The 14,502-nt window shown below is 43.7% G+C and overlaps 1 protein-coding gene across 5 annotated transcripts in view; it reads right to left on the bottom strand.

Moving 5' to 3' along the window:
- Positions 1–14,502, bottom strand: part of LOC144169263 (guanine nucleotide exchange factor DBS-like) — a 349,981-nt gene that overhangs the window by 37,747 nt on the left and 297,732 nt on the right. For all 5 annotated transcript variants that reach the window (XM_077698325.1, XM_077698326.1, XM_077698328.1 and 2 more), the window contains 6 exons: positions 12,741–13,301; positions 11,780–11,971; positions 9,509–9,715; positions 6,962–7,147; positions 4,358–4,437; positions 457–523 (listed from right to left, as the gene is read on the bottom strand). In XM_077698325.1, the coding sequence (XP_077554451.1) occupies positions 457–523; positions 4,358–4,437; positions 6,962–7,147; positions 9,509–9,715; positions 11,780–11,971; positions 12,741–13,301 (1,293 nt within the window). The remainder of the gene's footprint in view (positions 1–456; positions 524–4,357; positions 4,438–6,961; positions 7,148–9,508; positions 9,716–11,779; positions 11,972–12,740; positions 13,302–14,502) is intronic.

The following is a 14,502-nucleotide window of genomic DNA, read 5'->3' as shown; positions in this document are numbered from 1 at the left end:
GTTATCTGAGCGAATGCATAAACCTGCAACAGCAGCCATTAGGGCAAAACCATTCCAAAACAGCGAAACCACCTGAATGTGAAATGCTTGGTCTAATTAATACCTAAACTTTCTGAATGCTACACAATGCACCCTGTGCGCTCTTTGGACAGAGACTGCCTAAACTTAAATACCACCAGTAAGCAAACGTGCTGGCAATGCCTATTTTTTATCCATGCAACAATACTTGTAACCCTACCTTTTTTATCAGTGAACATTCTCAGATTTGCATTGTATGTGGCTAACATATTTTCAGTAAGGTCTGTGAGTTTTGCTATTACCCTACATGAGATACTGTCATTCTAAGCTTGCGCCGGAGTGTAGATAAAATGCTGGCGCATTGAAGTGAAGCCATCTAGGTTCACGTTCATTGAGCTTGACAGAGTGAAGCAACTGGCTATTCTGCTCTGTACATACCTGAATAATGCTGTACAGCTCATGAACATAGGTCTTCTCGGTTTCAATCAACTCAGTCATGACGTGCCTGTAAGGACACCAATACAACACACTTTAGCTCACTGTAGTGTAGTGTAATTCACTTTGTCACTAAACGCCACATATTCCTGCAGTAGTGCTGGCACTACGGGGCAGCAACACTAAACTGAAGTTCTGGAGAGGAGTGGTGCTTTGTTGTTACTCGTGACTTTATGCCGGAAAACGCATTTCATGCGTATGAACAGTAAATTTTCCTTTGTCGTGAAATTGAAGACGGTAGTCCAAGCTAAGTCAGCTAACCGACATAAAATTTATGACGACTACGGCTGCATTTAGACAACTTGATAATCTTTAAAGGGAGCTGAAAACTCAAAATCACAGGGGTGTTTTGTTTCTCACCTTCAAAAAAGTCAGAGACACTTGCTGGTGTGGAAACGGTAACGTCATTGCTGTTAATGTACTACAGTGCTGTCAAAATTTGAACAGAGGCTGGGTTGCCCCACTTGTGAGGTCTTGCCTAATGGTGTCAGAATATAGTAGCTATTCCAAATCGAAGAACCATCGCAGTTCTTTTAAAAGCCACTTAGAACACCAATCTGGCATAAAAGTTACTTGTATGCATAATTCCTTGGTCCTTACTTGAAGGTACGTGTGCAATAAATTGGATTATATAATGGCAAGCGTCAACAGCTTGATCTCAAGAATCAATTCGATTTTTAGTTGTGTTTTTCAGTATACGCAAAGTGAAAAAACTTGCATTACAGTGCGCGAATATTCGAAACGTTAAAAACTTCGTGAAAACTGCTATTCGATCTGATTAGCAGTGCACTACTTTTTCCATTCAAATTATTTGACGTGTTCGAATATTTCGAATCTACGAATAACAGAACAATAAATGTTGGCTCTCCCTCATGACTTAAAACTTTCAAGCCTTGTTTCAAACATTCAAGACTTGCTGAACACGTGTAAACCTTGCTCGAAACAGGTGTATCCTAACTCTGACGTCTGTTAGCTTCAGCAAAATGCTACTTGTGTACAACTGATAGAACGAGAAAAAGTTTCTTGTAAATATGGCGGCATGAGTGAGGAATGACAATTGTATAGTTGTTGGCAATGGTTGCAGTAAGGCACTGGTCATACCAGCTACTAGCATGCCTGGAAAAAGTGAATGACAAACATGCTTCCTCTATTCTCAGCGCACTGAGGAACCTGCATTTCTTCGTACCCAGTTTTCTCGCTCAAAATTACAACCTCTCGGGAACCTAGAAAAACCACTTTAGGAACATGATATTTGGCGTAAAACTAGAAGTCAACGTGAAGAGTAAAACGCTCAAAGAATATTTCAGGTTTATAAATATTTTTTTGTGTAATTCGCTGTCAAATCTAACTCCCCATGCATTTCTAGGGGATAGTTCCCATGGCTCAGGCACCCAGTCGCGCAACGTGCGCGACTTGAAACTGTACACAAAGCAAGTATTCACCCCCAAATATTAGCTGTGCAAAAGAAGTTTTCATTTCGCTAAAAAAATGCAGAGTAATCACTGCTGAAAGGACTGCCATGAGCGGGAAAGCTGCACATGCATGGAAATATATACCAAAATATTGTTCCACTGCTCTGCAGTCTTGTTTTAAAATTTTATTTCTGTTTCTTCGTAGAATTTTTTTATCACACACTATGTACAAAAGCAGTTACGAGTGTCACTGAGTCCTGACTGCCAGAGTTGTGTTTCTTTTTGCAGCAGTGTTTCTGAAGCTGCATAAACACTAAAACAAAGATATTTGCTCTGAAAAATATTAAATCAATTCGAAGTCAGTTCTTACAATTCGTTTCCAAAAATATTCGATTCGATTCAGTCAGTTTTTACTAATGCGTTTGCTTCGGAGTCCCAATTTAAACATTCGCATGCCCCTACTTTTCAGGCATTTGCAGAATAAAATTTTCGCGAACCTACAACTGCTTTCCTATGCTCTCCCATGCCCTTGTACATATTTACAATTGTGGGTATAGTAATATAGGGCATATACATGGTTCAGCATCTGTAGTTAAATGTCCTTATTTTGTTGTAAATTGCCTATTTGAGATGTGTATTTCAAACCCACATATGCATAGCACACAACACCGCAAAGTTGCTCTCAAATAAACGTTGACACGAAAACTGAAACTAACTGAAACCAGCATACAGTGTGGGTCACAATATGGGACACGTCTTGCAAACAAATAATGCGAACTTTACGAGAATAATTTAGACAGAATTCAGCTTGCATATATCGGCTACCCTGACAATAAGATTTGTTACCTCACTGTCAGACCTTTTCAAGCGATTTCGAACTTCCAAAATGTTTGAAAACTCAGCCAAGAACAGAAGAGTGTGTGCTTGCACTGGTCCAATTCCGACATGAGAAATGTCTCGAATGTCCTACCTAGAACATTTTAGAAACTGCAGCACATAAACTAGACTATGGACAGTAAAATAGCTAAGCCACAACACGAGTGTGAACTCCAAACTAAGTTTTGATATGACCGGCATGCAAATATGGGCGTATACACACTACTGGCTGACAAAGAAAAGAAAAACACGTTTTCTATACGCAAACACATTTACAACATTGAAACATAAGCTCTTCATTGGAAAGACCTGCAGACGATGTACTAACGCCACCACGACTCTACAAATCTCACCTCAATAGCATTATTTGAACATATTTTGGCTCATAGAATAGATGTAGACTGGAGCCTGATTACATTACACTGACTCCATTGGTCTTTTTTGACCAACAACTGACTTTAAGAGGTGCTAGATGTGTCTTTGAATAGTAAGTGGTAGTTTTTGTTCTCTGCCGAAATAGTGCATATGAGTATATTTAAACTCATTCTAAAAAAATGTTGCAATTTTGTGCTCAGGTTGCATCCTACCCTGTGTTCTTTGTCTGGTTTTTGTCCTACATTTGTGCAAAATATGTTATTAACAAAACAGGGTTCATGCTCTGGTCTCCCTAGGATGTTATAAAATTTGCATCCGGACCTATTCAAATGAAACTGAAACGGCAATGGAAATCAAGCCAAACACAGTTTTATATCTGGTTATGCTAACACTGTACATCTAGAAATTAGCTTCTAACTTCTGTGTTAAATGCCTACTACCCACAAAAAATTTGATGCTGGTATCAAAAGTAAAAAGCATAGAAAAATAAATATATGAAAAATATTATCGACTGAGTCAGCAGTGAACACTATGAAGGACCCATGAAACTCTTCTATAGTTTTGGGCAAAGTTTATGGTGTAGCAAAGTTTGTGCCACCCTACTCTCCAATTTAGTTGCCTGAAAAAAATTTTTTTGCCGAACAGATTGCTTAATACTCTAGCATAATATGTGGCATCAATTCTGCCTGCTTTTCGATTTGTACTAAAACAAAACTAACTCGAATTAACCCTCCAACTATAAAACACACGCTTCTACACTTCCACCAATGTATGAAATCAAAGCCAGAGCTTCCTAGAGGAATGTTAAGGCGCCAAAAGCTTTATGCCTTTATAGCAAAGTGCACCTCATTTAAAAAGGCTTCACGCACCTAAGATAAAATTCATACACTGAAATCAGTTTGTTAAAAAAAATGCAAGTCCCACACTTTACTTCCGTTTTGTATACCATGAAAATATCGAAGTTGACACACTGAAGTTTTTTAGATGGAGCCATGTATTTAAATGGTGCTTACGTAACAACTTATAGTTGATATACCGAAAACCACTATTTTAGCATTTAGTACCTTAAGACCTCTTTGCTTGTTACGCGAGCTCGCCGCTCAGCCAAGAACATGCATTGGAAACCGCTCACGTGCTGGAGAAAGCTAAGAAGGAATGTAAAAGCATGTTAGGTTAATCACCCTTTCTTGTCCTGGAGAATTTCCAGGGACTGCAGGCCAGAGTCGACCCCTTCATTTTGAGCAAAGCATACTTCTACGTGCTGCGTACAAAGAAACACGTAAACACAGGGCAGTCGGCATAAGGCTGGCAGGAACGTGACAGTTCAAGCGAAAGCAGTAGGCGACACAGACAAGCCATTCTTACAGATCACACACACGTGTTAGAATATTGTGAACATTTGTTTTTCGAGTGGTCAATTTCTGACAGTATTATTTACAAATGGTTACGTTCAGTTGCAGGACTAGTACCATCGTACACAGGTGTTCAACACTGTTAGTGTGGCAAGCATGGGTAGTTGAGCATGTTAGTAAGGCATGACAGCAATATATTGCAGCATTTTTCTTGCCAGCTATATTGGTGTTAAGAGTCAAAAACGTGCTTGTTAAGCTAGATGTGCACAAAGACAGATTCACATGAGGAGGGAAATGGAGTTTTGGATTCAAAAAGACCAAAAGCATTCCTCCACAACACCACACACAATTGGAAGCAGATGTTATTGGCGATAGCATCTTTGTGACATGCGAAAACAAAATGAACCAATTGTGTGGTGTTAATGGCAGCCCAAAACGAAACAAACAATGATGTTGTACTTACCCAAAAAACAAAGCACCAAGCAAACGAGCTACACAATCAAGTGTCTAGCCTTAATATAGTGTATGTATATTAAAACATTAAAACTGTTGAGGCATGTTTAGAGAACTGCAATATTTGAGTTGCTTCCACAGCAAATTATTGAACCTGTGCTTCCCAGACTGATCCATCAGCCCCACCACAAAGAAAGTGGAAGAGAAAAGATGTGCTGTGAAAGTTGTCATGCTTAAAATGAGGACCAAACAAGGGCAGAAACATGCACAGTGTTTAGTGATGCGTGCCACCACCATCACATTTTTATTGGCTTGAACAAGCATGCCTAGGAGCATGAAAGTTGACGGCACAATAATGACAAAACACAACATGACAGAAACAAAAAGTTTCAATCATGATATAGGCTAACATGCAATGACATAATGACATACTATTCTCAAATGGTGGCAAAGCGCCCTCAAATTTTTAAATTAAACCATAAGGGAATTGCACACTTCTAGAAACAATCACGATGCATAAATACAGAGATTCAAAGTGAAAAAGTGTCATTCAAACAAAAAATTATCCCAGGCAGTAAAAAACCACAAAAGAATACATTCCGGTGGCCTGATTATAAGGGCTTTTGTCAAGTGGCAATAAAAATACGTCATGCTAACAAAAACTGAAGCAGGCACAAAAGCAAACCTACAGACAAACAAATACAAACTGAAAGCAAAACTACAAAGCTCTACGTCCAACCGTATAAAATACTCCCCACCAATATCGACTTCAAGATGAATACATTTGTACAACAAAGCACTCAGCAAACTTATTTTGTGCCATAACGCAAACATTGCTTTGCATCAAAAAATTCATAGCTCTTGCATTAAGCGGAAGGTCATGGAATCTGCGCAACCGTGTGAGGCCAACGACAATTTCATATGTAATTTTACCGGCAATCGATATCTGCAGCAGACAGGTGTACACTTACAATAAAGCTTTCCAGCTCAACTTCTTAACATGTAATACAACAACATTTCCACTTTAAAAGGTGCCTATAGCCTAAATAAGCAGATTGTTTTCATGGTAAGCCTGTAGGATGCAATAAAAAGCAGCGGAAAGCTAAGTTTTGCTTGCACTTTTTCCAAACAACACATTGCTCAGCTTGAAGAGAAGACTTCCAGCATGAAATCAAGAAGAATCTCATAAAATGGTAAATCAATAACACAAAAAGTAGCTCAGACACTATATCCCCTTCATACGTTACAGAGTGGCTTACATGTATGCATGTACTTGGTCTAAAAACTGGCCACAAATTGGTCCCATCAAAGCCGGGTAACATTGCGATGCACCTTATTAATCAGTAACACAATGATCGCTGCATGAAAGTGCAGCGGTCAAAAAAGTCAAAGGTACGTCTTAAGGCCACACGAGCATTTTTAAGCACACATTGCACGAGTCAATACAGTTATGATTATTACAACCTAGAATCACAGCGCTGAAGTTGAGAAATCTACTGTCGCGATTGCTTTAAACATAACACACTATTGTGAAGGGTAACCTCTAATGCTGACAGTTACAAAATTCCTATTGTGACCTGCCTACCAAGGGTTCTAATGAAATTTCGCAGAAAAATTATCCTCTCTAACCTAGTGCTACTGCTCTACCTTTAAATCTTTACTAAGAACCTCTTTCTGGCGGGACTGTCTGCCCAGAGGATTAAATCGATTCCCCAGAGTATCCTTTGCTCAATTTATACTTCATTCGCTGGTTCAACAAGCATATTCAGCTTTCCCCCTGTGTACGTCCAACCATTGCACACTTTACCGACACAGAAATCCTAAAAAAAGATGACTTAGCTGCACCACTCCGACCTAGATTCACAGAAACATTGCTACTGCATTTGTACCGAGACAGAATGCGCGACAGTGATCACAATGGGTGAGGAACGTCGACTGCGAGCCTAGGAGGCAGGCACATGGCTAGTGAGAGCGCAGCACCTTGGAAGATGCTTTCTTGGAAGGATAGAGCCGCGCGTCGGGGTCGTAGGCCAGTGGATCCTGTTGGACGGCCGAGGGCTCGGGGGCGACCGCCTGCACAGGCCTCGCCTGCCGGGCAACCATCTTGCGAAGACTCGCCTGCTTGTTCTCGCACATCAGCTTCACATCGTCGACCCTCTTCAAAACCTGCGACATTCGGGGAACAGCAAAACGTCCAAGTTAAAATCGAAAATTTAGATTTCGGTTATGTGGCCTTAAGTGCATGAGACGTGCTGTAGTCGAGGAGAACTGATAATTTTTCATGGATGAAATCAGCAAGTTTAGAAGTAAAGAATGAACAAGGATATTACAAGACCGGAAGTGGAGGGACGTGGTAGGGGCCTTTGTCCTGCAGTGGACACAGATGTTATAATGATGATACTAGTTGATTACTGTTGGTGGTGGAGATTGATGGTAATGGTTGATGATGATTGTGCCTGATGATGATGATTGATGTTGCTGACTAATGACGATTGATGTTGCTGGAATTGATTATGGTGATACTTGTGATGATGACGTGGTGGCAGAAGTGGTGGTGGTGGTGGGGATTATTGCATGCCTAAATATCAACACATGGGTGTTTTTTTTTTTTGCCTTTTGCTGGAGAAATGCCTGCCACTGCAAGAAAAAGGGCCATATTTGTGATGTTGCATAAAGTTGCATCAAACCATGTGTTTGATGAAGTGCACTTTCATTTGACTGCCTTTTTGGTCAACATTGAAAAACTTGTAAATTGCCATGCTTTGAAACAAGAGTAACAAAGAGCTCTGTCATTGTCGACTTCCTTACTTTGGTCCAATCATGCATGCTGCCTAATTCCCAAAATTTGAACTACCTGACTTGACCGCACGCGATTCTGAAGCATAAATATACATACTACCTCCCAGTTAAGCACTGCACAGGGTTCCATGGGCTTATTTCTCAGGCCCCATGGTTAAAAAATCAGAGGCCATGTTACAATGGCTCATAGATTATTCTTCTGAAAAACATTGTAATTTGTTTATTTGTGATTTGTAAAGAAATGGAAGCAATGCCACAGTGGTGATGTTTTCTCAAAAAAGAGAACCAGAGCAACTATAGTGTACCTTACATGAACATCAATTCATGCGAGTGCCTGTTTTGTGAACCAGATCGCAAAATAATTTTGAACTTCATTCTGTAGACCAGACTTTTTTTATAATGTCCAGCTTTATCGTTCGGGCCACACCGTAGTATACTTGACCCATATTCGTATATATACCAAACCACCCTTATTCACGAAAAATATGCGTTGAAATAACCTCTAACGTTATTTCAACACAGTAACAAAATCATGGTTCTTGGCAGGAAAACTTAGAATTGCTTGGGCTCAACCCCAAACCGTGAACATCAAAACCTGGAATTCTACACGTATTCCAGATGCCGATGAGTAAAGCCCTTTTAGCAGTTTCTAAGAGCTGAAAGCTATCCTTTGTTCAGGTTCACAGAATAGGCCCTGCGCAAATTGATAATGATATATTGCACAATCCACACGACAGTATCGAATTTGTTTTCGCTCAGGAATTCCACCCCACCCAAGGAGAATGTGCCCAAACAATTCCAACACCAAAGCCACTGGAAAGTAAGAACTTTCTGGGTTTTCTTCAACTGAGCACTAACAGTGCAATAAACTCACTCACATTGTCACCAAAATTTGCAGCCTCTCTCAGGTGGAAAAACTGCCCCCAAAATGTTTCACACCCGTATCTCCCCGATTCGAAAAACATGATGATTCTAAAAGCAATTTGAGTATACGATGCTTCCCAAAGCTTCTGGTGATCCCCAAAAAAATTCTGGCAAGTATTCACAATTACCTCGAAAACATAAGCTAGCAGTGAGTGTTCTGCTGCTCTAACCATTGCTCGGTCATTCATTGAGGTCATTATGGCAGTACAACCAGTTCCAGAGCAAACTGCAGACCACCTTTATTAAGGTGGTCTGCAGGTGCCATAAAGATGAAATACAACTTCGTTCGATTTGAGAGAACTGACCTTCGGTAACTCACTAAGCTCCATTCGAGCCACAACCGACACTTTTTCCTCCAAAATGGTGCTAGAAATATTGAAAAATTTAAAATTTTGCACCACAGTGATGTAATATGGTCAGCAGTGACATATAATCAGTAAGCACTAAAACATACTGCTCGTTGTGTTCACGGTACGTTCGAATTCAAGTGATACAATCAAATGGAACTAGTGACCCCAGCACAATCGCCCAGTAGTATTTCTTGCTGGTGTCTTAGGTAGGCGCCTGCCAGCTGCACAAACAATTATTCTGTGGCGTCATAGGTAAATCGCCGGAAAGTGCCTGGGGCACCGTGACTGTTCCATCTGTTTTTCTCGATATCTCGGTTATTTGTTAAAAGTTTGTAATAAAATTGGTATCATTGTCATCTAGAAAAAGCAGTCTTTTTAATGAAATCAATTTGTATTTCCTCGTCATGGCCTTTGCATCAGAGGTACCCGCACGCTGCAGAAGGAGAATTCAAACCTGCTGCAGCAGTGGCTTGGTGTCGCTGTTGATGAAGTCCTTGAAGAAGCGGTGGAACTCGCGCGGGTCGCCCAGCTTGAATTCACTCGAGCTGCTGAGAAACACGTCCAGGTCGTGCAGGGCTGAGCGAGCAAAGTCGGGAGACGAGCAGCGTTCAATGTCCAGTGTGGCCAGGAGCTCCACACCCTGGCTGCACCACTTGTTGGCCTGCAGAGTTAGGGAGAGGGTAAACCGTTACCCGCACAGCTTGGGCCTCATTTCCTTCCAGTTTGTTCTGTTTATACCTGCTGTAATGGCATACAAATAGACCATAGACTCCTCAAGCAGGCATTTGTTTTTGTTATTTTACCCCATGTCGAGTGGGATGGTTGTTGCAGAAGAATTTACTTCCTTCAAGTAAAGAGAGTGCTGCTTAATACACACGTCCTCATTGGAAGCACGAGGCCAGCATAAAAGCTGGGTATTTAAGCCATGGAATTGCGCTGTTACAGAGATTGACGCCAATGATGCAAAAGTGTATCGGTAACAAGCCATCCTCCCACACGTTACCTAGGCGCCAAAGGTGATGGCATCAGTTGATGGCATCACACTGTTTTCTGAAACTGGATGCTACGAGCACAGCTTGATGGTAATTTCAGACTGTTGTCGTGACTTTTTCAACACAGCAACCAATATTTCATTTTTAATACCTGTGGGCAATTTCTACTTTGTCCTACTTGTTGGGTTATTTGACCAAAAATGTTCGGCAATATCATAAAGCCCACCTACCGAAAGGAAACAGCCAGGAAAGTAGCCTATGTCCACATGCTTATGTTACAAGAAGGACACAGTTATTGGACAAAATTCTTTTAATTGATTTACTTCCTTTATATACTAGTTATGTACAGTTGTGTTTGAACTCAGTCGTGTGGATGGTACCAGGGGAAAATATACAAAATAGACTTTAAACGCTGAAGCAGACAATCAACAAAGCTATGCTTCACAAATTGCCTGTTAAAAATGGCATGCATAAACTAGCCTTTTCTGGGCCAAATGGACTCCAGTCGGTAATACCAAACAAGACATCGTAAGCGAAGGTTGCAAATGCAAACACCACAGCTTGGGCCTATTGTAGAGGAACATTCAATCCACCAGCACATCGCCAAAATATTTGCCCAACAAATGTTCAATGCCTGAAGCCAACAATACTTGAATTAAGAAGGACAAACTGCATCCTTCGTAATTATTACATCACCATCAAGCAAGAACCTCTTCAGATAAAAAACTGGGTTGAACTTCAACATAATTCTGCACTGCAGGACACCTTTATGGGGCTATAAAAATTGGCAATCATGGCAAGCTAATTGATTATTCAGCATTGAAATGCCTCGCATCTTCTGTATTCCAGTGTACAAGTGATCTTAATTATAAATGACCATTATGACTATCAAGCAACACTGTGGGAGTTTATATCACCAGAAACTCCGTTTCATTAACTGCATAACTCGTGCACATGCTGCGGAGAAACCTTCGAACGCTTGACTCGATAATATTGACACTGACAAAAACAGCTGATACCTTTCCCATAACAAATTAACCAACACTGAAAGAGCTTCAAGCCCCAAAAACGCACACGAACGTGGTCTTGGTTAAACCCAACCACCTTTCGCTCATACCCTTCCTTCTCTGCCAGTGGGGGGTAGCAAGCGAGAACAAATTGGCAACACCGCTTAACGCACAGCTGGTACTGTCGCGAACACAGTAAGTGAGGAGCAAACTGTTCTCAATAGCCAAAAGTATCGAAAACAAAAAACTCGGGCAAATTGCCGGTTTTACGATAATGCAATCCACGTAGATAATACTCCCCAAAACAACTAGGCAGTTGATATGTTTGCAGCTCCTGAGTACCTCAGAGCGTGTTTCGCCAACAGAGCTCTTCGATAAGAGCTCTATTCACCGCTGCAATAACAAGGCTTCTTGACTGCACGTGCCCTTTTAAAAGCGGATGGCCGACGGGTTGAGCGCAGTCAATAAACGTTTGGGAGCCAAGTCTTTATACGGCAAACTGTGTTCTGATCGTTTACGCCTTACGCAAGTTTGGGTGAGGCATGCATACATCCCTCACAATCCCTCGCACAAATGCGGCTGTACCAATTATTTTTGCCCCCCCCCCCCCTTCCGCCCCCCATAAACGACTCAATGTTTATGTTGAGGAGCAGCTCGGACAAGGTGGAGCAGGGAAAACTACAGTGGGAACGTTTCTCTATTAATCTAACCACAGGAGCGCGCTACCTTGTCGATGCGCTGCTGGAGGTCTCGGAAGCGCTGCAGGACGTCCATGCGTTGCCGGAGTGTCTCCTGGAAGTCGGCGCACATGCGCTCGATCTCGATGCATTTGGGTTCAATGGAGTCGACGGCGTAGTGGCCGGCTTCAATCAGCTCCCGGCCGGCCTGCTTCAGTTGGTCCGCTTTGTCAAGGTCCTCCTGTCAAGGCCACAGACAGTGTTGCCGCCAGACCGTGGACCGTCACGTCAGGCACGGTGAACAATAAAGTCAAACGGCAGCCCCTACATCGAGCAAGCTTATTCATTAAAAACACCACAAACAATCCCACCAACATTTGGAAATTACACGGTCTAAAAATTCCTCGTTTAATCATGCTTGCACTTCAGTGCCGTCTTCACAGTGCCGTCTTCAACGCCATCTTCACAGACACACTACAGTTTTAGCAGGCTGAAAAGTAGGCCACTAGCTGCCAGCAGTCTGCGATTCAATTTCAGTCACCTCGCGTCATCTCATGTAGGGTAAATCCAAAAGGCTATCCTGAGCTAGAGCCTAGAGGTCAACATCGGACGCGCTGTGAACTCATCGCCACCGTTACGATCAAAAGAAACTTAGAAACACTACCAAGCTGCTATTTTCCAACGCGATTATCGTAACGGGGATGGCGCAAGCGCAGAACAGCAACAAGATTTCCATGTGTCTTTGCTGCTCTGTACTCTGACCGTGCATTTTCCATTATCTCTTGCGCGTGACAACGGTGGCTCTTTGCCGTAATATCAGTTGTTTCGAACGCCTATATCAGAAGATATTCCTAAAACACGGGAGTGCGCGGTAACCTTTTGATGTCGAGGGTACAGGAGTGCCGCACATTCTTAACCCAGGTATCTGGCTCCCCAGGACCGGACACCTTGATTTACAGGCATGACGTTTATCCACGGAGAGAAGGGAACAACAACCTTCCATCCCGTACCTCGGCCAGCGCCCGAAACTCGTCCATCTCCTGCAGGAGCGAGTCGACCTGCGCCACGGAGTCACCCACGGCGCGCATGGCGTCCAGCTCGCGGGCGTTGGCCGCCATGTTGGCCTGCAGCTCGCGGAACTCCTGCTCGAACTTGCGCAGCTCAAGGCACTCGTTGAGCCGCCGCTGGTGCGCGCTCCAGAAGGCGTCGAAGCCGTGCTCGGCGCTGTGCAGCTGCTGCAGCAGCCGCTCGACGGCGCACACGTTGACGAGCCTCTGGGCGGCGGCCGCCGTCTTGGCCGCAGCATCGTCCCCGCTGCCACCGTGCGACGAAGAGAGCGCCCGGTCGGCGGGAGCGGGCGACGGCGGCCTCACGCAGCGCAGCAGCTGGTGTCCGTGCTGCGATGCGTTCAGCAGGTCCTCCTTCAGCTCCTGGTACTGCCCGCCCTGGGCGCGCAGCAGCTCCACCGTGGAGCCCACGTCGTTGGGCAGCTCGGTCTCCCGCAGCCGCTGCGTGGCCTCGCGCACGCACTCCGTCACCTCCTTCAGGCTGCCGCTGAACATCTCCACGGCCTGCGTCGCCGGAGCCCGCCATGTCGACCACCTTGTACACCACGATTCATTTGCATGACGTCTACACGCGTGGCACGTCTTGCTTTCCTTTCAGAACAGTGAGCAAGTAAATTATAGATCTGATGCATATTCGTTCTAGGTGCTCAAGTAAGGCTCTCCTTTAGTTCATTTGCGGCATTGTGCGGCTAGAAATTGATTTTGTTCTCTTTATCGTGTGTGCATGCATAAGACTCCACAAGAGTTCCTGCTTATAAAAGAGAGAGAGAGAAAAGCAAACGGAAATGCCGAGAGGTTATCCACGCTTTGAGCCCGGGTTGCTACTCGACACTGGGGAAGGGGTGTGCAGGGAATGAAAGAGAAAGCAAGCAAAAAAGAGGGGAAAGGAGAAGGGCCACGCACACACTTCAGTCCCTTTGCGGGCGCTATAGTCTTTCCGCTAAGCCTGTTTCCTTCATGAAACGCAAAAGGGCTTTTGTTGCCTTCTGCGAAGTCAATTCTAGGGTCGGTGTCCTAGAATAATTGATTGATTGATTGAGGGGTTTAACGCAGGCGATGAGGCGCGCCGTAGTGGAGGGCTCCGGATTAATTTTGACCACCTGGGGATCTTTATCGTGCGCCGAAATCTCGTACACACGGGCGTTTTTGCTTTTCGCCTCCATCAGAAAAGCGGCCGCCGCGGCCGGGAATCGAACCCGCGACCTCGTGCTCAGCAGCGCAACGCCTTCGCCACTGAGCCACCGCGGCGGGTGGTGTCCTAGAATAGTCTCTAGTGTTAATGGTTGATTGTCCAATCAGTTGAGCTTGGCGGTCAAAACAAGTCTTTCTGATGAATACTGCGGGCAACGACAAAGCACATGTTCGATTGACTCTTCAACCTCGCAGGCGTCGCACTGGGCTCTACTGGCCATTCCGATGGGGAAGGAGTAGGCGTGCTTATAAAATGTTGCCACGTAACCTATGTGGACACCTGCTACTATGAGGGTATGTAACACGGACTTGGGCTACAACGCATACACGCAGATTTCTTGTGGTCGGCCGTCCCAGTGTTTTAGTTCAATTTATTATTGGGTGGTTAACTCTTCTTCTGATATGTGCTACTCTGTGGGTGCATTACGCTGTGCTGGGCCTTAGCGTCCGGGCGAAAGGTTCTTGTGGTTGGGACACGTAGTCCAAAAGGTGAGCACATATCTTACTTCGGTAA

The sequence above is a fragment of the Haemaphysalis longicornis genome, unplaced genomic scaffold (assembly GCF_048455015.1).
Source record: "Haemaphysalis longicornis isolate Haplotype H1 unplaced genomic scaffold, Haemaphysalis longicornis Haplotype H1 scaffold_2, whole genome shotgun sequence".
Lineage (NCBI taxonomy): Eukaryota > Metazoa > Arthropoda > Arachnida > Ixodida > Ixodidae > Haemaphysalis > Haemaphysalis longicornis.
This window is presented reverse-complemented; position numbering and strand designations above follow the sequence as displayed.